The sequence below is a fragment of the Erythrolamprus reginae genome, chromosome 10 (assembly GCF_031021105.1).
Source record: "Erythrolamprus reginae isolate rEryReg1 chromosome 10, rEryReg1.hap1, whole genome shotgun sequence".
NCBI classification, from domain to species: Eukaryota; Metazoa; Chordata; class Lepidosauria; order Squamata; family Dipsadidae; genus Erythrolamprus; species Erythrolamprus reginae.
In genome coordinates, this window is record NC_091959.1 from 7,407,463 (window position 1) to 7,434,659 (window position 27,197).

At 44.5% G+C, this 27,197-nt stretch overlaps 1 protein-coding gene across 1 annotated transcript in view; it reads right to left on the bottom strand.

The window, feature by feature from the left end:
• Positions 1 to 26,718, bottom strand: part of PKM (pyruvate kinase M1/2) — a 36,051-nt gene extending 9,333 nt beyond the window's left edge. The window contains exons 1-8 of the mRNA XM_070763625.1: positions 26,549 to 26,718; positions 17,804 to 17,961; positions 16,226 to 16,317; positions 11,442 to 11,573; positions 9,924 to 10,110; positions 8,652 to 8,922; positions 8,184 to 8,334; positions 7,065 to 7,217 (exon numbers count right to left, since the gene is read on the bottom strand). Coding sequence (XP_070619726.1) covers positions 7,065 to 7,217; positions 8,184 to 8,334; positions 8,652 to 8,922; positions 9,924 to 10,110; positions 11,442 to 11,573; positions 16,226 to 16,317; positions 17,804 to 17,942 — 1,125 coding nt within the window. The 5' untranslated portion in view covers positions 17,943 to 17,961; positions 26,549 to 26,718. The remainder of the gene's footprint in view (positions 1 to 7,064; positions 7,218 to 8,183; positions 8,335 to 8,651; positions 8,923 to 9,923; positions 10,111 to 11,441; positions 11,574 to 16,225; positions 16,318 to 17,803; positions 17,962 to 26,548) is intronic.
• Between the last annotated feature and the right edge of the window lie 479 nt (positions 26,719 to 27,197).

Here is a 27,197-nt window from a genome sequence, read left to right on the forward strand (position 1 = left end):
CGGAAGGGTTGTGGCTGCCGGAAGTGTGGCGGTAAAGTTCTTCAAACAGCTGGCGGTGAAAGATTGCAGCCTCGGCCTCCCGAGCTATCTGTAGGCCAAGAGCGAGAGGGGAGGGGAGGGAGGGAAAGGGAAGAGCAACACAGAAAGGAAGGAAGGAAGGAAAGAAGATATATCGAGTGATGTGATCACGTTAGTGAGGCAAAGGAAGAGTTAATCGCTTCTTCGACATGCATGATGATGATGACGGTGAGGCAGCAATCGGATCCCCAAATTTGGTACCACCAAATCCACAAATCAGAATTCAAGAGCGGGATATTGTTCAGGCCACGCGGAGGAGAGCCAAGTGGTTCAAATCCACTGCCAAAGAAATTAACTACAGTGGTACCTCTACCTAAGAATGCTTCTACTTACAAACTTCTACATACATATGTATACAAATGTATGCATACAAATCTAATAAATTAAATTAAATTAAATTAATTCTACTTACTTACGAACTTCTACTTACGAACTCAAGAACCATTTTCTACTTACAAATCCGAGCCTATGAAAATATAATCAGAAAAGGCAGGGAGAAGTCTCCATGGGGCCACTCTAGGAATCTCCTGGGAGGAAATAGGGCCGGAAAAGGCAGGGAGAAGCCTCCATGGGGCCTCTCTAGGAATCTCCTGGGAGGAAATAGGGCTGGAAAAGGCAGGGAGAAACCTCCATGGGGCCTCTCTAGAAATCTCCTGGGAGGAAACAGGGCCGGAAAAGGCGGGGAAAAGCCTCCATGGGGCCTCTCTAGAAATCTCCTGGGAGGAAATAGGGCCGGAAAAGGTGGGGAAAAGCCTCCATGGGGCCTCTCTAGGAATCTCCTGGGAGGAAACAGGGCCGGAAAAGGCGGGGAGAAGCCTCCGTGGGGCCTCTCTAGGAATCCCCTGGGAGGAAATAGGGCCGGAAAAGGTGGGGAAAAGCCTCCATGGGGCCTCTCTAGGAATCTCCTGGGAGGAAATAGGGCTGGAAAAGGCAGGGAGAAACCTCCATGGGGCCTCTCTAGGAATCTCCTGGGAGGAAACAGGTCCTCCACCCTCCCTGTGGTTTCCCCAATCACACACATTATTTGCTTTTACATTGATTCCTATGGGAAAAATCGCTTCTTCTTACAAACTTTTCTACTTAAGAACCTGGTCACGGAACGAATTCAGTTCGTAAGTAGAGCTACCACTGTACATCAGAAGGATTCAGGGCATCCATGCTAAGCTCTGATTGCAGAACCAACATTAACGTGCCATGGAACAGGGGGGGGGTTGGTGGTGTTTTTTTGGGGGGTTGGGCAATATCCTTAAGCTTGGTGAATCTGTTGCTGCTCCACCCTAATTTTTAGCAAGAAACCAAGTCTCTCATTTGGCTGTAGAGTTTCCACTTCACAAAGCCGCTGGCGGGTTCTCTTTTAAGAATCCGCCCCAACTCATATCTCCCTTCCAAAGCAGCCTTCGAGTAACCACTTTCCCTCGAGCTCAAATGGCAGCCACGAGCTCCCTTGAAAATAACAGTTAATCCCAAAGTCAATTTAATTTTCGACAAAGGTGTTATGTCCTTCCCGTTTCAGGAACTAGCTTACGTGTCCTTCCCAGCCAAAAGTTGAGACCTGGGTAGCAATTTCAAAGCATGCAGGGCTGTACACATTCCAGATAATTATTATTAAACTAGGCAGTGAGGGTTAAGATTTGATCAGAATTATTTGCAACGTGATACACAAGGGAAAGCAACATAATCCAAGTTTGGAAATTACACTTTTTTACGTTACCTTATCCCCCCAAGGATCGAGATTATGTGAATTTTGTAAAAGATTTGGAAGGCGGAGAGGATATAAAGCCAGAACCCACCATGACACAGAGGGTTAGTCTCAGCAGAAGGTGAATCTCAGCAAGAGATGAAATCCAGCGGCTGAACTTAAATGCAACCTGAAATACCCTTTCTGGGAACCTGTTACAGCAGATGATGGTTTTTTCTTGAAGACGAGGTCATGAATGTGTGTCTGGCTCCAGATCAGAGAAGGAGGCTAATAGGAGGGAAGGCCACCCCCCACCATAAAGGCAAAATTCCTCTTTATTACGTGATCCTAGGAAAAGCATGTTCTGATTATAATTTAAAAAAAAAAACATTTTTAACAACTCCTGGGAAGCCTAAAGGATTTCGATATCTTTTAAGCCAGTGTTTCCCAACCTTGGCAACTTGAAGATACAGTGGTACCTCATCTTACGAACGCCTCTTCTAACGAACTTTTCAAGATACGAACCTGGTGTTTAAGATTTTTTTTGCCTCTTCTTCCGAACTATTTTCACTTTACAAACCCAAGCCGCTGCTGCTGGGATGAAGGGGTTTCTTTTTTTCCCCTTTTTTGAAGAAAGAAAAGGGAGGGGCGGCTTGGAGGGGGAAAGAGTTTGCAGAGAACAGCGTGCTTGCAGAGGCACTGAAAGGGTGTCTTTTGAAGAAAGAAAAGGGAGGGGCGGCTTGGAGGGGGAAAGAGTTTGCATTAACAAAAGTAGGAAAACAGCATGCTTGCAGAGGCACTGAAAGGGTGTCTTTTGAAGAAAGAAAAGGGAGGGGCGGCTTGGAGGGGGAAAGAGTTTGCAGAGAACAGCGTGCTTGCAGAGGCACTGAAAGGGTGTCTTTTGAAGAAAGAAAAGGGAGGGGCGGCTTGGAGGGGGAAAGAGTTTGCACAGAACAGCGTGCTTGCAGAGGCACTGAAAGGGTGTCTTTTGAAGAAAGAAAAGGGAGGGGCGGCTTGTTCGCCTCCCTTCTAAAGTTTGGGATTTTCCTGAAGGATTTGCACGCATTATTTGCATTGATTCCTATGGGAAACATTAGTTAGTCTTACGAACTTTTCACCTTACGAACCTCCTCCTGGAACCAATTAAGTTCGTATCATGAGGTACCACTGTATTCGGACTTCAACTCCCAGAATTCCAGGAGTTGAAGTCTGGGAGAATTCTGGGAGTTGAAGTCCTAATATCTTCAAGTTGCCAAGGTTGGGAAATACTGTTTTAAGTCACCAAATCAGGCTGTTCTTCCCTTCCCTTATTTCAAAATATAACATTTTGAATGTTTTACCTATTGAAAACGAAGGCTTCAGGAAGAATGTGTTGGGCAGGGATGCGATTCTCCCACGATACTTATGGCAAAGAGGAGACTAGTTTTTAATTTTTTTTAAAAAAGTCAGTTAAATCTAACACGCCCTAGCAAGGAGTTGAGAGCTCCTAGGATCTTTGTGTGTATTTCGCTAATGAACAAGACGGTTAGAATTTTAACTTTTATTTCTGAATGCCATTCGAAAGCAGGTGAACTTTCCTATGTGTAAATATTTCTGGCCGGTGCTAAAAATGTCTTCAACGAGCCATTTCAGAGGTTTCAACCCATCCTCCTGGGTTCCAATACTTTTGCAAGAACTTTTGCACCTGTTAGGTGGGCCCGGACTAATACTCCCTAAATTTCATCCACCCTTTTGGCCCTAAATCAGGGGTCGTCAACCTGTGGGGTGTGAAAAGTTTGCAACTGGGGCATGAAAACAGCTAGCAAGCGCATCGCTGGTGTGAGCAGTGGGCAAGTGTGGGAACGCACACTCCACCTGCTGAGAAGCGGGAGTCCACGCACATTGCTTGCACAAAGGGAGCTGTGTGTGTATATTTATTTGTCTGCTTATGTGAACCCTTACTCTAACCCACAAACACACCGGTTTGCGAAGTCGGAAACAATGGGAAACACTGCCCTAAACTACACTGCTGAAAAAAATCAAAGAACACCAACACATCCCAGATCTGAATGAATAAAATATTCTCACTGAATATTTTGTTCTGTACAAAATTGAATATGCACAACAGGATGTGAAATTGATGGTCAATCAGTGTTGTTTCCTAAGCGGACAGTTTGATTTCACAGAAGTTTGATTTACTTGGAGTTATATTGTGTTGTTTAAGTGTTCCCTTTATTTTTTTTGAGCTGTGTATTCGAAAGCAGATGGGAACATACAGAAGCTGTAGAAAGCTACTGGGGCACCTGCTCGTGTCAAGGGAAAAAGGTTTTAGAGGATTACGATTAGTATGACAACATAAACATGCTTTTATTTGCCTGGGGAATCATCGTCTTTGGTGTGATGAGGGACGCGGAAGTTATCGGAGGAATTCGGCCAGAGCCATTAGTATCCTTCTCGTAAAAGCAGGGGAGCTTCTTCATGGAAGCTAACTAACCTGACACTGCAGCTAACGGTAGTAGGTTATAAGGCTGTTGTAATCCACAGCAAACAGCCAACAACGCAATCAGTCTTTTTAATCCCGGCGCTCAAATTGGTCAATGGGAAAACTACAAAAATTCCAAAAAGCAGATCAGAGAAGTTCTCGGGCTGTTTTATGAGGTCAGTCATGCACGCTTCGTGGATTAGGTAATATTCCAAGGGTACCAATAGTTCAACAAAACTGAAATCCAAGGGATCACCCAGTCCCACCCACAATCCCCCCACCCACCCAGGAAGTTCCAGGGCCGAGGCAGAAGTGAGTTTGGGATCCCGACTCCACATATTTCCACCTTGTGGATTCCCTCCCCTCCGGGCAAAATAAAGAAGCCAAGTGACTTTAAAAAAACCCTCCCAGGTAAGAAATCAACATGCAAGGGACCAAGAGGCAACTCGCTTGACCGTGAGGGATCTGGGCAGGTTGGGCAACCCGAGGGGCAGGTGGAAAAGGGCCCTCAAGCTTTGCAAATCTACTAGATTCCCAGTCTGGCTCTTACACCAGCTCCAGATATGCTATACTTTTAACTTTCATATACAGTGATATGTCTTACAAACGCTTCGTCATACAAACTTTTCAAGATACAAACCCAGGGTTTAAGATTTTTTTGCCTCTTCTTACAAATTATTTTCACCTTACAAACCCACCGCTGCCGCTGGGATGCCCCGCCTCCGGACTTCCATTGCCAGTGAAGCACCCGTTTTTGCGCTGCTGAGGTTCCCCTCCATGGGAAACCCCACCTCCAGACTTCCATGTTTTTGTGATGCTGCAGGGGAATCCCAGCAGGGGAATCCCAGCAGCACAAAAATGGATGCCTCGCTGGCAACGGAAGTCCGGAGGTGGGCTTTCCCAGCGAAGGGAGCCTCAGTGAAATCCCAGCATCGCAAAAACACAGTGGTCCGGAGGTGGGGTTTCAATGACTTCAGTGTTTTTGCGATGCTGTGATTTCACTGATGCTCCCTTCGCTGGGAAACACCACCTACGGACTTCTGTTGCCAGCGAAGCGCTTGTTTTTGCAACGCTGGGATTCCCCTGCAGCATCGCAAAAACACAGAAGTCCGGAGGTGGGGTTACCTATGGAGGGGAACCTCAGGGGAATCCCAGCAGCGCAAAAATGGGCGCTTCGGCTGGCATAAGGGGTGAATTTTGGGCTTGCATGCATTAATCGCTTTTCCATTGATTCCTATGGGAAACATTGTTTCGCCTTACAAACTTTTCATCTTAAGAACCTCGTCCCAGAACCAATTAAGTTTGTAAGACAAGGTATCACTGTATCTGGAAGACACTTAGGATGGGTGTGTCAGGAACAGGGTTGAAATGCTCCTGGCTCGCTCGCGCCAGTCAGTTGTCGGAGAGCCCGTCGCGAAGGGAGCGCGAGGCTCCGCCCACCTGTCCGGATGCCGCCATTCAGGTTCTTTTACCACCTGTGGATGTGCAAAGCAATATGTTCATGCGCCAAGGACCATCTCTCGGCTGTGATGAGGAGGGCGTTTACACGGATGTGCTTGATGCACCAGTTGTGGCCCTATTTGGACAGGGAGTCACTTCTCACAGACACTCACGCTCTTATCACCTCGAGGTTTGACTGCAGCAATGTTCTCTACATGGGGCAACTTTTGAAGAGCGTTCAGAGGCTGCAAATAGTGCAAAATGCAGCTGCAGCTATGCTCATTTTTGCTCGACTCTGTCAGGCAGCACGATCCGTTGTGGGTTTTTTTAACATGATTTTTTCCTGACCTTGGAAACATAGAAGACTGACCGGCAGAAAAAGACCTCATGGTCCATCTAGTCTGCCCTTATACTATTTTCTGTATTTTATCTTAGGATGGATCTATGTTTATTCCAGGCACTTTTAAATTCAGTGACTGTGGATTTACCAACCACATCTGCTGGAAGTTTGTTCCAAGCATCTACTACTCTTTCAGTAAAATAATATTTTCTCACGTTGCTTTTGATCTTTCCCCAAACTAACTTCAGATTGTGTCCCCTTGTTCTTGTGTTCACTTTGTCACGCTGAATATTGACAGCCCCAGAGACATTCAGTAATTAAATAGTTAACTGTGTGTGTTTCATTAAGACCCTCCTATTATGATGTAATATCCTGCCACATCTAACCTCACATCCTTCTTCTTCATGCAAAGATCTCCATTCCTATTCTAACCTCCATCATGCAAGACGTATTTGTTGTTTTGTCCACCGGGACATGTTTATTTTTCTACTTTTATAATAAAAGAAATCTTGTTTTGAACAAATGACTGGGCTTCCATCCATCGCCTCCACGGTGGGTTAATGTTCAAACCGACATTAATCAATTACAACCATGACACACTTTCCTATTAAAAACACTTCCCTCCTGGACCTTATTTAACCCTTTAACACATTTAAATGTTAAATGATCTTTAAACATTTTAATAGTTTGGTTTCCCCCCCTGATTTTTTCTGTTTTTTTTTTTACAAATTCCCTGATATTTCCCGAACCACCAATTTCCCTGGTAATTCCCCGATTTCCCAGGTTTGCTGGATACCCTACAAATGAATGGATGAATGGATGGATGAATGAACGAATGGCAGCGTCCAGGTGGAGCCTCGCGCTCCCTTTGCAACCATCTCTCCGACGACTGACAGGCAGAAACAAACCGGGAGCATTTTATCCTTGGTCAGAGGGGAAGAGGAGCCACTACTGGGTGTAAATGCTAGCGACTAGCCCGGGAAAACATTAGTTGCAAGGGAGTGGGGGCAACTGGGAGGGTGAGCCGGTGCTTCTAAGGGTCCCAGTGTTGGAAGGGGCCAACTTACCAAGTGCTGCATCTGGACCGCCTCCAAGGGATAATCTCCTTTGGCAGTTTCTCCGGACAGCATGATACAGTCGGCGCCGTCCAGCACTGCGTTGGCGACGTCACTCCCTTCAGCACGTGTGGGGCGGGGCTTCTTGATCATGCTCTCCAACATCTGGCAGGGAAAGAAATAAAACATCGCACATTCCTACTGCAATGCTCTCTACACGGGGCTACCTTTGAAGAGCGGTCGGAAACTGCAAATCTGCTGCACGAATCCCAGCGACCAGTTAGGTCCCACAGAGTGGGCCTTCTCCGGGTCCCGTCAACTAAACAATGTCGTTTGGCGGGGCCCAGGGGAAGAGCCTTCTCTGTGGCGGCCCCAGCCCTCTGGAACCAACTCCCCCCGGAGATTAGAATTGCCCCCACCCTCCCCGCCTTTCGTAAGTTCCTTAAAACCCACCTCTGCCGTCAGGCATGGGGGAATTGAGATATTCTTTCCCCCTAAGCCTTTACAATTTATGCATGGTATGTTTGTTTGTAGGTATGATTGGTTTTAAAATAAGGGTTTATTTAGTTGTTGTAGTATTAGATTTACATGCTGCTTTTATTATTGTTGTTAGCCACACCGAGTCTACGGAGAGGGGCAGCATACAAATCCAATAAATAAATAAATAAATAAATAAATAAATAAATAAATAAATAAATAAATAAATAAATAAATAAATAAATAAATAAATAAATAAATAAATAAATAAATAAATAAATAAATAAAATTGTACAAAATGCAGCCGCGTGAGCGGTCATGGGCCTTAATACAGTTACTCATGTTGTGGTGACCCCCCAACCATAAGTCCAGCGCCGATTCTCCCCAAACAGAGCTTGAAGCTGATTGGCAGGAAGATCAGAGGAACACCCTTCACTGTCAACCCCAGATTGGTTGGATTGTAAAAATATGTTCCAAGGCACCAGAATAGAAGTTTTAGTTCCTAACACCAGGGGAAATTTGTCTTAGGTGACCCCTGTGAAACGGTCGTTTGACCCCCCCAAAGGGGTCCCGACCCCCAGATTGAGAACCACTATGATACAGGCATGATACATATTAAGACCTTAAGTGGCTTTGCTCAAAGCTTTCAAATACCTGAGTAGCACAGATAATCGGCTTGCCGGCTCGGTTGCATCGGCCAATCATCATTTTCTGGGCTAAGAAGACTTTTTCGGCTGGAATCTCAATGCCCAGGTCTCCCCGGGCTACCATGATGCCATCGCTAGCTTCCATGATTTCATCGAATCTGAAAAGGAAAGAGGGAAAGGTTACCAGCGCCACGGTGGCGCAGTGGTTGAGTGCAGTAGTGCAGGCTACTTCCGCTGACTGCCTGCAATTTCGCAGTTCAGAGCTCACCAGGGTCAATGTGCTGAAGCTGAGCAGACTAAGATGAATACCTGGTGTTGCGAGTGCTCCTTGTCCACCTTAGGTCATGTTAGATTCTGAGGACATGCTGGGCCCCTCTGGATACCCTGGGCCAGGAGGGTTGCCAGATAAAGTAGGGAGCGAGACTGAGGCCTGAATACAAGGAGGCTCAGGTGTGACTTCAAAGCGGCCACTCACCTGCGCACTCCCTCGTGGTTTTCGATCTTGCTGATTATCTTGATGTTTTTTCCCTTCTCCCCGAGCACTTTCCTGACGGCGTGGACGTCAGCCGCTTTCCGGATGAAGGAAGCGAAAACCATGTCCACGTCCTGCTCCACACCAAACTTGAGGTCCTGGATGTCCTTCTCGGAAACGGCAGGGAGGTCGACGGCAGCCCCAGGTAAGTTGACCCCTTTTTTGCTGCCCAGCATCCCGCCGTTCTCAATTTCGGTGATGATGTAGTCAGCGCCTGCAATAGGATTGGAAACATCAAAGAGGGGCGCCATCAGAGGTGGGATTCACTTAGCTCCCCTACCAGTTCGCAAATGTGAGCTCGTCTGTGCATTTTGTAGCCCGTCTTTGGACCCGTTCAATTTTATCAATATCTTTTTGTAGGCGACATCTCCAGAACTGAACACGGTATTTCAAACGGGGTCTCACCAGTGCTCTATAAAGTGAGATCACAATCTCCCTCTTCCTGCTTGTTATACCCTCTAGCTATGCAGCCAAGCATTCTACAATGATACCTCGTCTTACAAACCCCTCGTCATATGAACTTTTCGAGATACGAACCCGGGGTTTAAGATTTTTTTGCCTCTTCTTCCGAACTATTTTCATCTTACGAACCCACCGCCGCCACTGGGATGCCTCGCCTCCGGACTTCTATTGCCAGGCAAAGGTTCCCTTCATTAGGAAACTCCATCTCCAGACTTCCATTGCCAGCAAAGCGCCCATTTTTGCGATGCTGGGATTCCCCTGCAGCATCGCAAAAACGTGGAAGTCCGGAAGTGGGGTTTCCCATGGAGGGGAGCCTCAGGGGAATCCCACCAGCGCAAAAACGGGCACTTCGGCTGGCAAAAGGGGTGAATTTTGGGCTTGCACGCATTAATCACTTATCCATTGATTCCTATGGGAAACATTACGAACCTCCTCCTGGAACCTATTAAGTTCATAAGACAAGGTATCCCTGCACTTCCTTTCCCTACCGCCTGGCCGCACTGTTCACCCATTTTGAGACTGGGTGGATTTGGAACTTAGTGGAACTGGATGAGTGATAGAGGAATGCCTTTTAATATTTAGGGGTGAGTGGGTTTTTCTATTGTATTCCTGTTTAATTTTTGTACGTCGCCCTGAGTCCATTGGAGAAGGGCGGCCTATACATTCAAATAATAAAATAAATTAACTAAATAAATATATTGAGCGCCCATCTTGTCGTAAACGATTCTGGGCAGGAAAGCCCTTGAGACTCACCTTTCTCCTTGACTTTTAGGGAAATAAGGCCATCATCCACGTAGATTTTGCTGCCGGTGTCCACAACCTTGGTGATATTCTTGTAGTCCACCCACAATACATTCTCATCGCAGTTCTCCATGAAAGTGTTGTCGAGGGTCAGTTTCAGAGTTGAACCCTTCTTGAGCTCCACTTCTGCTGTGCCACTCTGCAAGGGTAAATCAAGTTTATACCCTGCTAAGGAGCACATATACACACATACGTATCCAGCTGATAGCCCAGAGATACATGTAATGGTTCAGTAATACAATCCAAAATACATTAAGTGTATAAAATATTATTTAATTTAGCAAATATCTTAGTCAAGAACAATCCTAGTCACACACAGTTAAATCAGTCAATACATCTCAATACATATACTATAAGCTTACTTGTCCAGTTTACAAATACATAAACCATCATTTGAACACACAGTTCTTACTACAGCATAGTCACGAAGACAAAATAACAGAGAGTAACCAAGAGAGTGAATCAGGCTTCTGGCTCCCTCTAGTGGCAATCCGTAACACTAGCTCTTAAAGCAATAGTGTTCTAATACATGTAAGCATACATTGCTTTATTCTTTATTGTTGCTTTATTCTATATATTGCCAAACCCAACTAATTATGTACATAGTACTGACATATCCAAAAATAGATTCTGTTGCCTCCACATTCAAAGACCATCCAAAGGCAACATCTCCCAAAGGGGCAGAAAACCATTGCTAATTCTTTCCCCTATATCTGTATGACTTCCTGTTTTAGATTAATCTGGAAACTCTACTATATTGCTCAGGGTTGGGGGGGGGGTATAATTTTTTCATCGTTTGCAGGGAAAGAAAAGCTCACGAAAGAAGCACCCCTGAGATCTGACCTGCCATAGGTTCGCCATCACGGATATAGGCCAGTGATGGTGAACCTATGGCACAGGTGCCACAAGTAGCACATGGAGCCATATTTGAGGGCACGCAAGCCATTGCCCTAGCTCAGCACCGGCTGATTTTTCATTCACAGAGGCTCTGCGAGGGCATTTTTGGGCTCCAGGAGGGTCATTGGGGGATGTGGGAGGGCATTTTTGTCTTTGCCAGGCTCCGGGAAGCCTCTGGAGCCCAGGGAGGGTGAAAAACGGGCCTATCAGACCCATTAGAAGTTGGGAAATGGGATGTCCCTGGCCTCCAGAGGGGTTCCGAGGGGTAGGGGAAGGCAATTTTCATCCTCCCCAGGCATTGAATTATGGGAGTGGGCACTCGTGCAGGCGCAATAGGGTGTGTGCACACGCTTTCGGCACCCGAGGCACAGGCAGTTCCTGACTTACAACCACAATTGAGCCAAACATTGCTGTTGCTAAGTGAGCTATTGAGTTACAACCTTTCTTGCTATAGGTGAGGATCACTGTGTTTATTTCCCACATGGATTTTGCTTGTCAGAAGGTTGCAAAATAGAATAAACCACAGTCCAAACTGCAACAACCACATCACCGCAAAGAGAGAAACCCACTTACCCCTTTGATGAGCCCAGTTCGAATCTCGGGGCCCTTAGTATCCAAGGCAACAGCAACGGGTCTGTAGGAAATTGGATCGGAAGCAAGGCTTTCGGTAGCTTCTCTTACATTCTTGATTGTTCCTGCATGATACTAAGAAAGGATCACACAAACATTATGTAATCATTACAACGAGAGTAACGGTTTGGTTGGCTTAATCGCTCCGCTCCAATTTGCTAAACACCCTCCATTAAAACCACATCTAGCATTGTTGGTTTTTTTGATGGGACAATTGGTTTATGCATATCTCTGAATTTATCGACGAACCCCCGGGTGTAACTTAGCTTAAAAATCAAGCCAAGATCCCACAAGACATTTTAAACTAGAGAACTATTTCAATTCACTACTGGAGGATCAAGACTCTGCTAAAGTTTTATTCTGATTTGCATTGCCAGATTCTAAACGTACAACAGAATAATAGAATTGGAAGGGACCTTGGAGGTCTTCTAGTCCAGCCCCCTACTTAGGCCAGAAACCCTATGCCATTTCAGACAAAAGGCTGTCCAACCCTTCTTAAAAATTTCCAGAACAGGAAAAAATTCTCCTTAATTATAAGTCAGTTAAGGAAAACCATGAAGCAGTGGTTGATTTAATTTAGTAACTACTGTATACTCTCATACTTGGGAATAAGCCCATCTCACTAGTACAGTGATCCCCCGAGTTTCGCGATCTCGATCTTTGCGAAATGCTATATCGCGATTTTTCCACCCGATGACGTCACTCCCTTCCTTTCTCATCTTTCTTTCTTTCTCTCTCTCTTTCTCTATCTTGCTTCTTCCTCTCTCACACTCTCTTCCTCCCTCTCTCATCTCTTTCTTTCCTTCTCTCTCTTTCTCTATCTCTCCCCCTCTTGCTCTCGAGCGGCAAGCGAGCGGCCGGGCGGGCGGGTGACGGAGAAGCGGCAAGCGAGCGGCCGGGCGGGTGACGGAGAAGCGGCAAGCGAGCGGCCGGGCGGGTGACGGAGAAGCGGCAAGGGAGCGGCCGGGCGGGCGGGTGACAGAGAAGCGGCAAGCGGCAAGGGAGCGGCCGGGCGGGCGGGTGACGGAGAAGCGGCAAGCGAGCGGCCGGGCGGGTGACGGAGAAGCGGCAAGCGATCTTGGGGTTTCCCCTTTGCCTGGGCGGCGGGAAGACCCAGGGAAGGTTCCCTCGGCCGCCCAACAGCTGATCTGCTCTGCAGCGCGGCAGCAGCGAGGAGCCGAAGATGGGGTTTCCCCTTTGCCTGGGCAACCGGGAAACCCCATCTTCGGCTCCTCGCTGCTGCCGTGCTGCGGAGCAGATCAGCTGTTGGGCGGCCGAGGGAACCTTCCCTGGGTCTTCCCGCCGCCCACACGCAAACTCCACCATCTGCGCATGTGCGGCCATGGAAAAAGGGGCGCGCATGCGCAGATGGTGTTTTTACTTCCGCACCACTACATCCCGAAAAATCGATTATCGCGAGGGGTCTTGGAACGGAACCCTCGCGATAATCGGGGGATCACTGTAAGCTGTTCTACAAAAAGATCATGAAAAATATGCCGTCTGCAATTGAGATAAGGCTTGAAATATGTTATGTGTTTACATTTGTCTATAATGGCATTTTAATTAAACATTCATGGGTCAGCATAGCCCAATGGGTTTTAAATCCACAAATATATATGAGGACTTTTATCACCATACGTATGTGTGGATAAGTTCGTCCATGGTAAGTTGAACCGACTTTTTGAGATGTATTGTGGCACCTAAAATTATGAGCTCATCTACAAGTATATACAATGCTTGAGAATTTATTAATTTAAGATCAAGTTTTTTAAAAAGGGAGGGGGGATTTTTGGTGCACTAAACCAGGGGTCTCCAACCGTGGCAACTTTGAGACTTGTCAGGGTGTCCACAGGGAAAGCATTTTGAAATTCCCTGATATTTCCCTGACATTTCCCTGTAACTTGCAATCTAGTTAAGGCGTGGTCATAAATGAGGTCATACCAAACGGCTAAGCCATGGAGACATATCGGTAGCTGAAGAAGCAAGTTGTTGCACAATCATGCTAATTTTTGCTTGACTCTTGCATTGTGATGTTTTTTTTAAACATGATTTTCCCCTGACTTTTAAAAAAAAATATTTTTATTGATTTTTAACACTTTTTATATCACACAACATAAAACAGTGTATAGTGATTTGTGCCCACCACCCCGACACACACACACATTCCCCACCACCAAATTGGGGGTGTTTCTTGTATAGTCCACTTAACCCAAGAGCAATATATCTGTTTACATATTATAGAGTGATTCCAATTTATTTCTTGTAGCTTGGTCTCGGATTCTACTCGTCATATATCGTCTTACCTTGTCCCACCGTCCCATCAGCTGTCCCAACTCAGTTTCATTATCCGAATTTATCCTTTTCCCCATAATTTCAAATTGAATATGGTCCACCATGTACCTATACCAATTTTGCATTGTCCATTTTGTCGCATCCTTCCACCCCAAAACTATTACTGCCTGAGCGCTTTCTATTGCTTTTTACTAGTAATGCCATTTCCTTAGTGATTGTCCATTGTATATTTAGCATTCTATTGATATCCTCTTTCACTTTTTGCCAAAATTCCTGCACTATTGGGCATTCCCAAAACATATGCATAAACACTCCTTTGTTTTGACACCCATGCCAACAATTCCCCCTGACATTCTGCTGAAAATGTGCGAATGATTTTCCCCTGACTTTTAAACATTTTAATAGTTTGTTTTCCCCGATTTGTTCCATTTTTTTCATGAATTCCCTGATTAATTCCCTGATATTTCCTGAACCGCCGATTTCCCTGATAATTCCCTGATTTCCATGTTTGCCGGATACCCTGCTTGTGGACTTCAACACCCAGAGTTCGTCAGCCAGCAAAACTCTGGGAGTTGAAGTCCATAAGTCTTAAAAGTTGCAAAGTTGGAGACCCCTGCAAGAAACTAAAACTCGGCTAGTCAGATGGTGCAGTCTGTCGTCTGACCTTTTTGGAACCCAATCGCAGCCTGGTGGCCTTTAAGGAAACACGTAGTTGGTGGGGAGTTTCTCCTAAGCGAAGTTGTAATGCTGAGACGGCTGCTTTATTTATAGAGGTGGGATTGTCCTCTTCGCCTGCGAAGTACCACAATTCTTGTGACCTTAAAGTGCAGGGCTTTTCAAAGGCCACAGAACTGATCCCCAAGGCAGCTCTGATTTATTTTGGACCAACAGATGCGCTACCTTATCAGATTGGAAACCTTTCATTCCAGGAGTTACTTGGTTCCTTTAAAATGTTATCACCTCGTCCCTGGCAGTGTTAATATATCCAGCAAAAATCTTCTTTTGCTTTCGAGCACCACATGGAAGGAAAAATCTGTTTCAACCATATTTCAGATCTACGGAGATACTTAAGAACTAACCAAATCAGTGACAATATACTGCTCAAAGGAAACACTCAAATAACACGTCCTAGATCTGAATGAATGAAATATTCTCAGTGAATATTTCACTTGCACAACTATTCCATTTGCACAACAGCATGTGTAATTGACTGTCAATCAGTGTTGCTTCCTAAGCAGACAGTTTGATTTCACAGAAGTTTGATTTACTTGAAGTTATAGTCTGTTTTTTTAAGTGTTCCCTTTATTTTTTTGAGCACTGTATTTACTGACCGCTCACATCCTGGACATAAACTGTTTCAACTCCTACCCTCAAAACATCACTACAGAGCACACCAAGACAACTGGACATAAGAACAGTTTTTCCCCGAACACCATCACTCTGCTAAACAAATAATTCCCTCAACCCTGTCAAACTATTTACTAAGTCTGCACTATTATTGCGACTAGTTTTTTTCTCATCGTTCCCATCACCCATTTCCTCCCACTTATGACTGTAACTTTAAGATTTTATTAATTTTGATTGTTTCTTCATTGCTTATTTGACCCCATGACAATCATTAAGTGTTGTACCTAATGATTTTTGACAAATATATATTTTCTTTTATGTACACTGAGAGCAGATGAACCAAAGACAAATTTCTTGCGTGTCCAATCACACTAGGCCAATATTCTATTCCAGTCTATTCTATTCTATTCTATTCCAGTCTATTCTATTCTATTCTAGGCATGGAGCAGGATCTAGCAACAGGGGGAGTGATAGCTGAACTATATTTCAGCATGGGACAGTCCTGGTTTGAGAGGTAAGGTTTTTTGACCTTCTTATATCTGTTCTATGTGTCCAGAAGTTGTACACAGCTTCTTAGCCCCTATTTTAAGATGGCCAGGAGATCATTATGCGATATTTCTTCAGGCCCTTCCCATTTCATATTCCATATTCGCAATTCTTGTTTTGTTTCATCCAGGCATTTGAGCCCTGCTGTCACCCGAAACCGGGAGTAATTCAATCCACGTTGACCTCTAGAGGGAAGACCATTTAAGTCAACTAAGGAGAAGGCAGCGAACAGTCCTCAGCCTTAAGGAATAATCCAATCTCATTTCACCCGAAAAGGGACAGCAATGCGCCATGCACATATGCAAAAGAACTTTTGCGTCTACATTTGTTAAGAATTTGTTTTATGAAGTTGGACACGGCTTCGTCAAGCAGGACACCTGGAAATGACAACCCTAAATCTGTAAGCCAAGATTAGTCTGGATTACTGAATTCAGGGTTACTGAATAAGAATATTCTATCACTGCCGTTTCACTTGTATGTCAGAAAGAGGCTCTTTCCATTCCTATCCATTTCTGCCGTTTATCTTGATTTTTTTTCCGTACCTCGTGAGTTCCGTGAGAGAAGTTGAGACGGGCGACGTTCATTCCAGCTTTAATCATTTGTTTCAGCATTTCTACTGACCGAGAAGCCGGACCTAAAAAAAAAACAACTTTTGTGAGCAAAGACCCATTTTTAAAAATCCCTACGTCCTTATCAACTAAGACCAGACACTTCCTCTACAAGTTTCCAACTCGCTTTTCTTTACTTGGCATCTATCCGGTGTCCTGATTTTAAATAAAAATTACATGAAAAGACATTGTCTGAAATGGTAGGAGGTCTCACGAATGAACGTGAACGTATGTGTTCAAGGATAAATGATACAAGAATGAATTTGGGTCGGTCACAGATTTACTCTTCTGAGCTTTTGGACTTATGCTGGAGCCAATCTTCAGGGAATTTCTCTCTATTGGAATTGGAGTCGTGTTTAATGATTAAGGCACCACATGAACACAACTCACAGAATAGCCCAGAGCACATATTCCAGTAGTAGGTGTTGGTTATTACCTACAAAGCCCTACATGGCTTAGGACCAGCCTATCTACGAGACCTCTCCTGCCATATACCTCCCAGAGACTAATCAGATCATAGGGAGTTGGCCTCCTCCAGATCCCATGGGCTAAACAATGCAAGTTGATGGGCCCGCGATGAAGAGCCTTCTCTGTGGCTGCCCCAGTTATGGAACCAACTACCCCCCGATGTCTGCACTGCTCCCACCCTACTATCCTTCCGAAAGGCTGTGAAGACTTGGCTTTGTGACCAAACCTGGGGACCGCGAAATGTAACATTTTATCACGTCTTACTTCAATTGTTCTGTATAATTGTTAATTCGAATGCTTAATTATTATTATGTTTTTTTAAATGTTCTTATTACTAATTATTTGAATTCTGGAGGCGACCGGAAGTCCAGTTCTCCCACCATAGCATCCTTTTTCCTCCGCCAACCAGAAGTCTCGTTCCCCCACCATAGAGTCTGATCCTAGCGTGGTGTCCTTTTCCCTCTGCCAACCGGAAGTTCAATTCCCCCACCATAGAGTCTCATCCTAGCACGGTGTCCTTTTCCCTCTGCCTACAGGAAGTTCAGTTCCCCCACCATGTTAAAAATCACTCATACCCATTCAAACAACAGCCGTACAAACATTTTGTCAGCCAGGGGGCTGAGATCTAATCGCCTCAAGCCTGGCGGCATAAATGAGTCTTAAGACTCTTGTGAAAGTGCGAGGAGAGTGAGGGAAGAGCGAATCTCCAGGGGGAGCTGATTCCAGAGGGTCGGGGCCGCCACAGAGAAGGCTCTTCCCCTAGGCCCCACCAAGTGACATTGTCTAGTTGACGGGACCTGGAGAAGGCCGACTCTGTGGGACCTAACCGGTCGCTGGGACTCATGTGGCAGAAGGCGGTCCCGCAAGTAATCTGTATCGCAAGTATGTCGAACTTCCTGATGTAGTAGGTCAATGGATTAATTTGAAAATATTCTAGGGACGAGATTTAAATAGAAAGTCTCTTAGCTAGACAGACTTTCAGTATGTGAACTGAGCTGGAGTGTCCCAAGACAAGCACAATTTGGGGGCTCATCCTTAACCTACCAATGGTGCAGATAATGCCAGTGTTTCTTGCGGTGATTGGCGGGGAATCAATGTCCAGTCGGCACATGTGTTCCAAGAAAGTGTCAGCCATGGCAGCGTGCAGCTGCTGGTTCTGAATGAAAGCATCGATGGCAGACATGGTTGCTGTGAGTTGAGATCTAAAGCAAAAAGACAAAAATTAGAGTTATTGAAATTTACATTCAAGAGCCGGCATCACCAAATGCTCTCTCTCTCTAAATATTCCATGCACAGAATTCTCAGAAATACTCTACTTTGAGGGCGAGAGAGGGGACACTTTCATTTGGGAGGCGCTTTCAACCTGAAACAAGAGTAGCCTGAGCTCTGAACGTCTCTTTTGGTCTCTAGGAGTTCCATTTAGTCCTCGTAAAAGCAATTCTGTATTCAAGGATAATAAAACACTTCAGTACTTTCTCACATGGTGGTTAATTTTGATAAGCGCTAGAAAAAAGAAGTAGAAAGTAGAAATTGGGGAAATAGTACGCATTGTGAAACAGAATAGAACATATTATGATGACTATGTATACACAAATGTTAGCAGTTGAAAAAGTAGGATTATTCATATTTGAAATATAATGTCCTTATCAGAATTGTACGCAATATATATGGACCCGGATACTATTCACTAAGCAATTATAGATGTTAAATAAATAATTATATAATCCTAATTATATGCTTATATAATTAATTCTTTAACATCTATAATATAATATAATGTGTGTGTCTGTGTATACACACACACACACACACGTCCTCCGAGAAGGGCAGCATATAAATCTAATAAATCGTTTCGGTGAAATCACATTCACCAACATCAGGCTGAAGTTTCAAGTTTTTACAACAGCACGAAGCTTGAAACTTCAGCCTGATGATGGTGAATGTGATTTCACCGAAACGTCGCATAGACATGCAAAATATTACACAGGGCAAAACCCGAACTCAGAACAATCTACATATATATATATATATGTGTGTGTGTGTGTGTGTGTGTGTATGTGTGTATATATATATATATATATACACACACACATACATATACCCGTGAAAATTTACGAAAACAAATATATATATATATACACACACATACACACACACACATACATACATACATATATACATACATATGTGTGTGTGTGTCATGTTTTTTTGCTGAATTTGAAAATTATATATGCTTATATAATTAATTCTTTAATTATAACTATCAATTAATAGGATATAAAATGAAGAGATAAAGACAATAAAATGTTCAAATATAATATAATATAATAGCCACAATTAGGAAAAATGTAGAATTGAGAAGGAGAATTATGATGCTGCAAAGCTGTACTAGTGGAATTATATTTTATGTCTGTGCATTTTATATGTCTGTGTTTTGTGTTGTTTTGTTTTTCAACTAGGAAAATCTCAATAAAAATTATTTTTTAAAAAAAATAAAAAATAAATACAATTATTATTATTATTTATTAGATTTGTATGCTGCCCCTCTCCGAAGACTTGGGGTGGCTCACAACAACAGAAACAGTACAAATCCAAATTAAAACAATTAAAAGTCATTAATATAAAAACAATCATTTTTTTTTAAAGGATAAAACATTTTATGAAGTCTCAAGAGGTAAAAAAAAAAATGCCTCCCTGATTCATCAGATGCTTGTTTCCTATTACTTATATTCTTAGGAGATGGAGCAAATTTAACATAACCGACTGAGGGCGATGGGTGTGTGTGTGTCTTTGTGTGTGTGTGTGTATGTGTAGAAACATATATGAGCTACTCTTCTGAATTCCATGTAATTCCATGCAACAGCCACTGCACCATGCTGCACTATCCATATCCATGATCCAAGCCCAGATAGGACTAGGAGTGATGGTGTAAAAACCTCAGAGGCCTTTCTGCTAAATACAAGGCAAAAATTATGGCAAAAATACAAACTGAACCACTGCCAAGGCACCACTGCAGCACTTAAGGTGTAGGCAAATAAATCTTCAAAGGGTTAAAAAGACAAAAATAAATCTTTATCTTATTTTAATCTTTTTTTTCTCTTAAAATCTTATATATTTAATTTCAAATCCGAGTCTTCGGAGAGGGGCGGCATACAAATCCAAGTAATAAACCACCATATTGTGCAAAATAAAGGCAGGATATAAATCTAGCCATTAATGCATAAAGTTCATGAATTAAAGCGATTTTTAAAGTTCAGTTAACTCTAGAACACCTTCACAGGACAAACACGCTCAAGCATAAAAGAGCATTTTGGTTCCGTCAGAAGTCACAGCTCAGCTAAGAAACATAGAAACATAGAAGACTGATGGCAGAAAAAGACCTCATGGTCCATCTAGTCTGCCCTTATACTATTTTCTGTATTTTATCTTAGGATGGATATATGTTTATCCCAGGCATGTTTAAATTCAGTTACTGTGGATTTACCAACCACGTCTGCTGGGAGTTTGTTCCAAGGATCTACTACTCTTTCAGTCAAATAATATTTTCTCATGTTGCTTTTGATCTTTCCCCCAACTAACTTCAGATTGTGTCCCCTTGTTCTTGTGTTCACTTTAAAAAAAACAACACTTCCCTCCTGAAAGCTTTGCAGATTTCAAAGAACAAAATGAGAAAAATAAAAACTTTTTAAGCAAGACGCATTTAAGAATATAACATTGCCCTAACGCAAACAAAAGAGCCACCCCAATTTCACTTCGGGAAGAACGTTTAAGCATCTAAAACAACAGCCATCACTTAATAACGATTTCTCAGTTTTAAACAGGGCTCCGCCAGGTGACATTGCTTCTGAATCCGAGCGGAATATTTGGACTGCTGTTATTTCCAGGGCTTCAGACTGACTCTGCTTTCCGTTCTGCAGCTCCGCCCTATGCTACGTGCAATTTCCCCTGTGCGCATGGCTTTAAAGCGAGAGCTGCCCCCCCCTCCGCTCCCCAGAGGCCTTAGTCAAAGCTAGCTCTTTACGTCATGGAAGATGCTGCTTGCTTTCGACTTAAGTACCACAATGGAGAATCCCTAATTCAACACGTGGGGCCCTTCCTCTGCACGTGGGGCCCTTCCTCTGTACAATACCAAGAAAGCCCAATGCAGCTGGATTCCTAAGGAAGCAGCAATTCTGCAGCGGCATAAAATATTTTCTGCTTTGTCCCAAGTATTTGCAGAAAGGCACTGATGCTAACTGTTCTCCCTGAGCTCAATCAATTCACTTTTGGGGGATGAGAAAGACATATGCTGGGAGTTTTAAGGGTAAATCTTTGTAGTCAAGGTGGTTTTATTTAGGTTCCACTCCAATATAAATGGAGAAGGGAGATTTATACAAATTACCCCAGAGCTTTAGTAGGAAATATCACAAGTCAATTTTTGTTGCAATTCAGGCGTTTGCAATTGTTAAAATTGTTAATGTTTGTCGGTTTTACACAAATCCGAAGTGCAAGCTACATACAGATTTATCATGTGGTTTTATTAGATGTGTTCTAGTTAAAGTTAGTTGGGGGAAAGATCAAAAGCAACATGAGAAAATATTATTTTACTGAAAGAGTAGTAGATCCTTGGAACAAACTTCCAGTAGACTTGGTTGGTAAATCCACAGTAACTGAATTTAAACATGCCTGGGATAAACATACTGTATATCCATACTAAGATAAAATACAGGAAATAGTATAAGGGCAGATTAGATGGACCATGAGGTCTTTTTCTGCCCTCAATCTTCTATGTTTCTAAGTGTGTGTATTGCCTACTGTTTATCTTTGTTAGTTGTTTATGGCTTGCTGTTGTTAAAAGGGCATTATAAATAAATGTTGTTTATTATTATTATTATTATTATTATTATTATTATTATTATTATTATTAAGTATTTCTCTTTCCTGCAATCTAAGTGTGCCTTTAACACAGCTCGATCAATTTTGGAAATATGAGTCTGTAAGAGACATCCACAGTAGCTACCATAAGTTATTAAAGGTGCTGATTTATTTAAAATAAAAATTGGGGGTGGGGGGAGAGTTTACCTCTGTTGCAGAAAGTTGATTTAGACTAGTGAGTCCACAGTACAAGCCTTAACCTGAGAAACACAGCCCAAAATATGCGAACTCTTAAAAGCAGGAATCAAGCAGTCACAATCTTCAAAATCATACTTTATGAGTTGCTACCGAAATGCTAAATTAGATAAGGAACAACACTAAATGCTGCAATGCTACACAACGTGTTTGCTAACATTCCAATCCGGGTATGATTTTTCCTTAAAAAGGAAATGGGTGGCTCCAAATTTGAAAAAAAGAAAAAAAAGGTTTTCTTAATCATCCTGCCTGTAGGCCCTGAGATTTGAAGTGACCAATCTTTAAGCTAATTGCAGTTTTACTTTTTCTGAAAAGACAACAACAAATAAATAAGCCAAATGGAACACATGATCCCGACAGGAACAGAACAAGCTCTGGCTAAATTTAGGGACCCTGAAATGTTGGCTGCATCATGTGTCTGAAGTTTTATTGCCCCCCCCACCATCCATTAAACTGGCAGCCAGTTGCTATTGTATCTTATTTCCACATTATGCACCAGTTTTCACAGCAATCTGCTTCAAGCCAGGCGTGCCACAGAAAACCCGGGTTTTGAACACATTTCTGAAGCAGGCAACTGTGCTTTCCTTCTTCTTTGGAGCGACTGGTTAGGTCCCACAGAGTTGGCCTTCTCCAGGTCCCATCGACTAAGCAATGTCGTTTGTTGGGACCCAGGAGAAGAGCCTTCTCTGTGGCGGCCCCGACCCTCTGGAACCAGCTCCCCCCAGATATCAGAGTTGCCCCCACCCTCCTTGCCTTTCGCAAGCTCCTTAAAACCCACCTCTGTCGTCAGGCATGGGGGAATTGAAATTTCCCTTCCCCCTAGGCTTATAGAATTTATACATGGTATGCTTGTATGTATGAGTGGTTCTTTAAATGGGGGTTTTTTAGATTATTTTTAATATTAGATTTGTTTACATTGTCTTTTCATTGTTGTTAGCCGCCCCGAGTCTTCGGAGAGGGGCGGCATACAAATCTAATAAATAAATAAAATAAATAAATAAATAAATATTTATCATATATTCACCAGCAATGTACTCACCCCAGCCTTCTGTTAAATCTCAACTTGCGTTACTTAAATTGGCACTACCAGAACTTTTGATCAATAGTAATTCATGGACTATTAGTATGAAAATTCTCTTATTATTTGTCTCCCAAAATTCACGTTGCAGGAGAGAGTAGGGTACCACAATGGGAGAAAGGGGTAGGTGGGGGTAAAGCATGCTTGCCAGAAATCCGTTGAGGAAACCTTCCTCAGATGTGGGACGTTCTCACATTTGTTCCCCACCCACCCACAAAAAAAACCCTTCATCTTGCAGCCTTAGAAAGCTGATATAGCACTTTAATTGGCAGCAATTCCCATGCATGGTCAATATCAAGATTTAAGAAGCAGCAGCAAAGATTTGCAAGTCAAAATTCTCTTGTGCTCAACCATTCTGCACAGTCATTTCCTCCTTCCGAGTAAGGAACATTGCATCACATTGCTACCATCTGCCCATATTAATTAAAATTTAGGAACATTGGGAGGACTTGGGAGATGGGGGGGATGGAAACCTGATCTCTCATGAAAATTTGGAAAGCTGTGTCTTCTGAAGAGCACATCCAAAGTTTGTTCTTTTTGGGGTGGTGGGATTTGTAAGAAGATCCAAAGTCTGGTGGAATGAAGCATCTCCCCACCACCCTCAGGTTCTTTGTCCCAGACTCCCACCACGTGGCCTTTGAATGCTTTGAAGACCCTCAACTCAATGGGGGGAGATTGCTATTTAACTGAGATATAACTTTGCACTGAGCTCTGGTACCTTTAAAATAAATACATTTAGATTTTCTGCTTGTTTTTTTCCTGGGAGGGTGGAGTAGGAACACATAACAGGACCAATTTGTGCAGCATCACAAAAGATTTTGGAATGTAACTGGCAAGAGTAAACAATAGCAAAATCAGCGGGAAGAATCCAACTTTACTTCTGACAATGGAAGGTAGCAATTTCCTTTTTTTAAAATTAAGAGGCATGTATCCCCTAGGGCAGTTGTGTGCACTACCTACCTTATAATCTCCTACCTCCCTGGATGACACTATAACCTCTATAATCTTCAACCACCATGCCCTGCATTGGGAGAGAGCCCTGAAGGCACCAAACTACAGAAACCTGTTTTACCACTAGCAAGTAATTTTAAGCTAATATTCTGAGTGCATCTTTGAAAAATGTTGCCCTGAGGCTGCAGCATCCAAATTCCCCCTACCCACCCAACCAAACCAACATAAAAGGGGAATTGACTGCCAGTTCAGAAATTAGAAAACAATTTAGTTATGCACAAGGCATTTTTCGCTGCAGAAAGGCAAGACGCAAATATTAGTGAAAGTGATTCATTACTTTTGTACCGCATCTGGAAGCATGCGGCAGCAAGGAAGGTCATGCCAGAAAATGCCACATCATGGCCAAAACGTCTGAAGGAGAGCATGCTCACCTTCACAAGGGGCTAATAAAAGATTTGCAAAAATGGGGAAAGCAATACACGCCCTTGAAGAGGAGAACAGGGATGCTAAATCTATGCCTGCTTTATGGAGCGGAGCAAATATTTGTGTGTGTGTGTGTGTAACATATTTTTACTGATAATGAAAAGGAAGGGAGATTACTATAGATCTATTTTGGGCTTATTTGCAATAGATCTTTAAAATAGATTGATAGCGGCCTCTCTTCCTTTTCATTATCTGCAAAAATATGTTACACTTATAGATTATAGTTGTCGGCTATAAAAAACTTAATTGCCTTGGAATATGGCCCCTCGTGGAAGCTGTGATGCTCCTTCAATATACCAGGGTGACTCGACAAAAAAAATCACACACTCACGCACACATATATATACACTGCTCAAAAAAAATAAAGGAAATACTTATTTTACAACACAACACAATATAACTCCATGTAAATTAAACTTCTGTGAAATCAAACTGTCCACTTAGGAGTCTTCGGAGAGGGGCGGCATACAAATCTAATAAACTATAAACTATAACTATAAGCAACAGGGATTGACAATCAATTTCACATGCTGTGGTGCATATTCAACTTTGTACAGAAAAAAGTATTCAATGAGAATATTTATTTCTATCTATCTATCTATCTATCTATCTATCTATCTATCTATCTAATTCTATCTATCTATCGTTTATGGAGCAGGGCATATATACATACATACACATACACACACAGTATATACCATATATTTTTATTTATATATATCTGCCCCGCTCCATAAAGCAGGCATAGATTTAGCATTTATGTATATGTATATAAAAAACCCCGTCTGTCTGCCTTGATTTATGATCTGGTCCTTTGCCTTTCCAGATCCTTTCAAGGGGGGGGAGAGGCAGGTCAGAGGAGGCGAGGTGCAACCAGATCTGTCCTGCCCCATCTCCCTTCCTCCTCGTGGCAGAGAACCAAAAGCTCCTGGAATGGCAGCCAGGCCAGGCCAACCCCAGGCTTCTGGGGGGCCCTCAGATTTCTGGCCATGGGCACCATTTTTTTTTCAGATGCATATTTGCCCCCCAACAATCTGGGTCCTCATTTGGCCCACCAGGGAAGGAGGGAAGATTGAGCCAACCTTGGGGTCCCCCCAACCTCCTCTCCACAGTGAAGGCCTTGCATGTGGGGGAGAGAGACAAAACTAATGGAGAGCCTAGGAAGAGATGCGAGAATGGGGAGGAGGAAAAGGAAGGGGTCCAAAGAGAGCATCCTTGCCGGCCTTCCTCAACCTGCAGGGAGAGCCTGGGCTGCTCCTCTCCACAGCAGGGGTAGGCAAAGTTGGCTCCTCTATGACATGTGGACTTCAACTCCCAGAATTCCTGGGCCAGTCATGCTATGCTCAGGAATTCTGGGAGTTGAAGTCCGCGCGTCATACATTGCAGAGCCCACTTGGCCTACCCAATTGGAGCCTCCACAGCATCCCGGGGCCGGTGCTGGGAAAGGCCGGCCGACAACCCGCCAAAGGCTCCCGGCGGGGAACCTTCCTTGGATTTCCAAGCAAAAGGCCGGGCCGAGCACGCGCGCGCTCGAGTTTTCCTTAGAAGCCGCCGCGCAGGCGCGCTGAGACCACCCCTCGTTTCCGGAGCTGGGGAGGCGGTTGCCCCGGACAAAGGGCCGCGCGCCAAGCCGCTCCCTTCACGGCCCACGCCCGGGGGGGAGGACGGGACGACGACGCGCAGCTCCCCTCAGGGGACGGAAAGGCGGCTTCCCGGCTCTCTCCCCTTTTTTGCAAGCCAGGAATATAAAGAGCTTCAGATCCGTTTCCTATTCGGGGTTGCTGAGTGACAGCTTATCTTACACTGGGGTGGGGGGGGACCCGTTCGCACGTGTCTGCACGCGACACCCGGGCGGGAAGGGCCGCTGGATAGAAAATATAAAGGGGGTGCAAACGAGGTGGGATGATTGGCAGCATCTCCCTTGCAAAGCGCCCCCTCCCCAACCTCCCTCGGCACATCGCGCCTTTCTTTCTCTCACGACCTCCCCCCCCCCCCAAGCACGCGCAGTTGCAATTGCTGCTCCGCAGGGGACGCGGGAGAGAAGCCGCGCTCCCGGCAGGGAATGATGGGACCGGGAGTCGGAGGGTTGGGCAACGCGAGTGGAGGCTCCTGCTGCTGCAGGAAAAGCGTCCGCTCCTCGCCCACCCGCCCCTCCCTTCCACACCTACCCGGCTTCCAAAGGTCAGTTCCCGCGGAGAGTCTCGACTTCTCTGAGCAGCGGAGGCCGGCGCGGCGCAGCCTCAAGGTGATTCGCGGAGGCCCCGCCTTCCCTCTCTTCCCCCCCCCCCGGTTGCGCGAACCCCTCCGCCGCCCGTCGCTCCGCCCCCTTTCCAATCTCGGCGGCGTTTTCCCCCCACCGGGAAGGCGGGGCCTCGGGACTTTTTTTCCCTCCAGCCCTACCGGCGCGGAGGGATCGGGGCCTCGTCGCTACAATCGCCTCAGAATCGGACTCTCCCCCTTTCCCTAAGGGACCCGTCTGCCTTCCCAAGGCCCATCATCCACAGCCGGCAGAAAGAAGGGCTAGTGGGAGGTCGGGGCTGCGAGAGGAGCCTCGGCAATCGCCTCAGAATCAGTCTCTCTCTCTCCCTCCCCCTTTCCTTCTATGGTCCTTCCTGCCTTCCCAAGGCCCATCATCCACAGCCGGCCGCCTCAGAATCTCTCTCTCTTTCTCTCCCCCCTCTTTCTCTGTTTCCGCCTGTCTTTCTAAAGCCCATCATTCACAGCCGGCCGAAAGGAGGGCATGTAGGAGGTCAAGGCTGCGAGAGGAGCCTCGGCAACCACCTCAGAATCAGTCTCTCTCTCTCCCCACCCCCACCT